The sequence below is a fragment of the Eremomyces bilateralis genome (assembly GCF_010015585.1).
Source record: "Eremomyces bilateralis CBS 781.70 unplaced genomic scaffold P152scaffold_93, whole genome shotgun sequence".
Lineage (NCBI taxonomy): Eukaryota > Fungi > Ascomycota > Dothideomycetes > Eremomycetales > Eremomycetaceae > Eremomyces > Eremomyces bilateralis.
The window spans coordinates 1-1,103 of NW_022985159.1; the positions used below are offsets into that span (position 1 = coordinate 1).

General features: G+C 45.3%; 1 protein-coding gene across 1 annotated transcript; it reads right to left on the bottom strand.

The window, feature by feature from the left end:
* On the bottom strand, positions 1 to 901 carry P152DRAFT_463169 (uncharacterized protein). Its single transcript, XM_033680483.1, has one exon. The coding sequence runs from the start codon at positions 454 to 456 to the stop codon at positions 223 to 225; it is 234 nt and encodes a 77-aa protein (XP_033529439.1). The 5' UTR covers positions 457 to 901; the 3' UTR covers positions 1 to 222.
* Between the last annotated feature and the right edge of the window lie 202 nt (positions 902 to 1,103).

The following is a 1,103-nucleotide window of genomic DNA, read 5'->3' on the forward strand; positions in this document are numbered from 1 at the left end:
AAAGAAAGAAAGAAAGAAAGAAAGGCGCTATGAACCAAGTGCCACAGCCCCAGATCAGCCTTACGCCACTCCGCCTCCCTTGTACGACGAACCCCATAAACCGGCTCAATCTGCTTGTACTCCGCCAAAGTAGAAGTATTTCCGTTGAGCCTAACTTCCAGCTTCTCTAGATCTCCCCGAATAAGTAGGGAGCCTTGGACAGTCATTAAACGGCAGGTGTGCCTACCCGCCGGTACTGGTACCGCCGATAAGGTCAAACACCTCGCATGGCTTCACCGGAGGCAGGTTGTTATTCTTCCGTTCGTGGTTTAGCCGATTCATGACGCTCTTTAGGATGTATAGAGTCGAGAGACCGCGCACGCCGCCGCCATCGAGAGACAGCAGGCAAAGGCCTGTAGTGTCGAGAGGGTTTGGGTCGCCGCCGCGCTTGATCGTCGTGGCCTGTATCCGATCCATGGCTCGATCCGCAGATGACGTTGTTCTTGGACTTGAAGGTGAGCGGGATCAGTTGCAACGAGAAGAATGTCATTATGCTTTATTCACTTCGTAGAATCTCACTCACTACGGACCACACTACTACTTAGGGAAAATAACTCTATAAGTCACTATGAACCTTTCTTCCGTACCCTAGCCTTGAACCGCGAACAAAGTGAGCTTTGCTTGCTCTTGTGACTGTTACTTACTGTATAATTCTTATAATTTCATATTCGCTATATTTTTGGTCACTTTAAAATTTTCGAGACCTTGTGAAACATAAAATTACATCTACGTGGTTGCTAGTGAGCTGATTTTAACGCAGTACTCGTCATGCATCTTCAACGCCGAGATAGCATTTTCTATACTATAGCGCCACTATTATCGTATTCTCTTTTCAAAATATTGCAAGGAGGGTAAAATCATCCTATATTGTCCTTTTATCATGTAAATATCAGTCGTCCTCATATTCGCGCTGTGTTAGAAACGATTTCAGTTCTTTCTATCACGCTGATCGGTACTTAGTGCCGATTAAACTTCCCATCTCTAGTAATCTAAACAGTCACGGGATCATTACATAAGGGCTGGTGATATTTTCCCACCAGGTTTTGTTATTTTCCCACCAAATG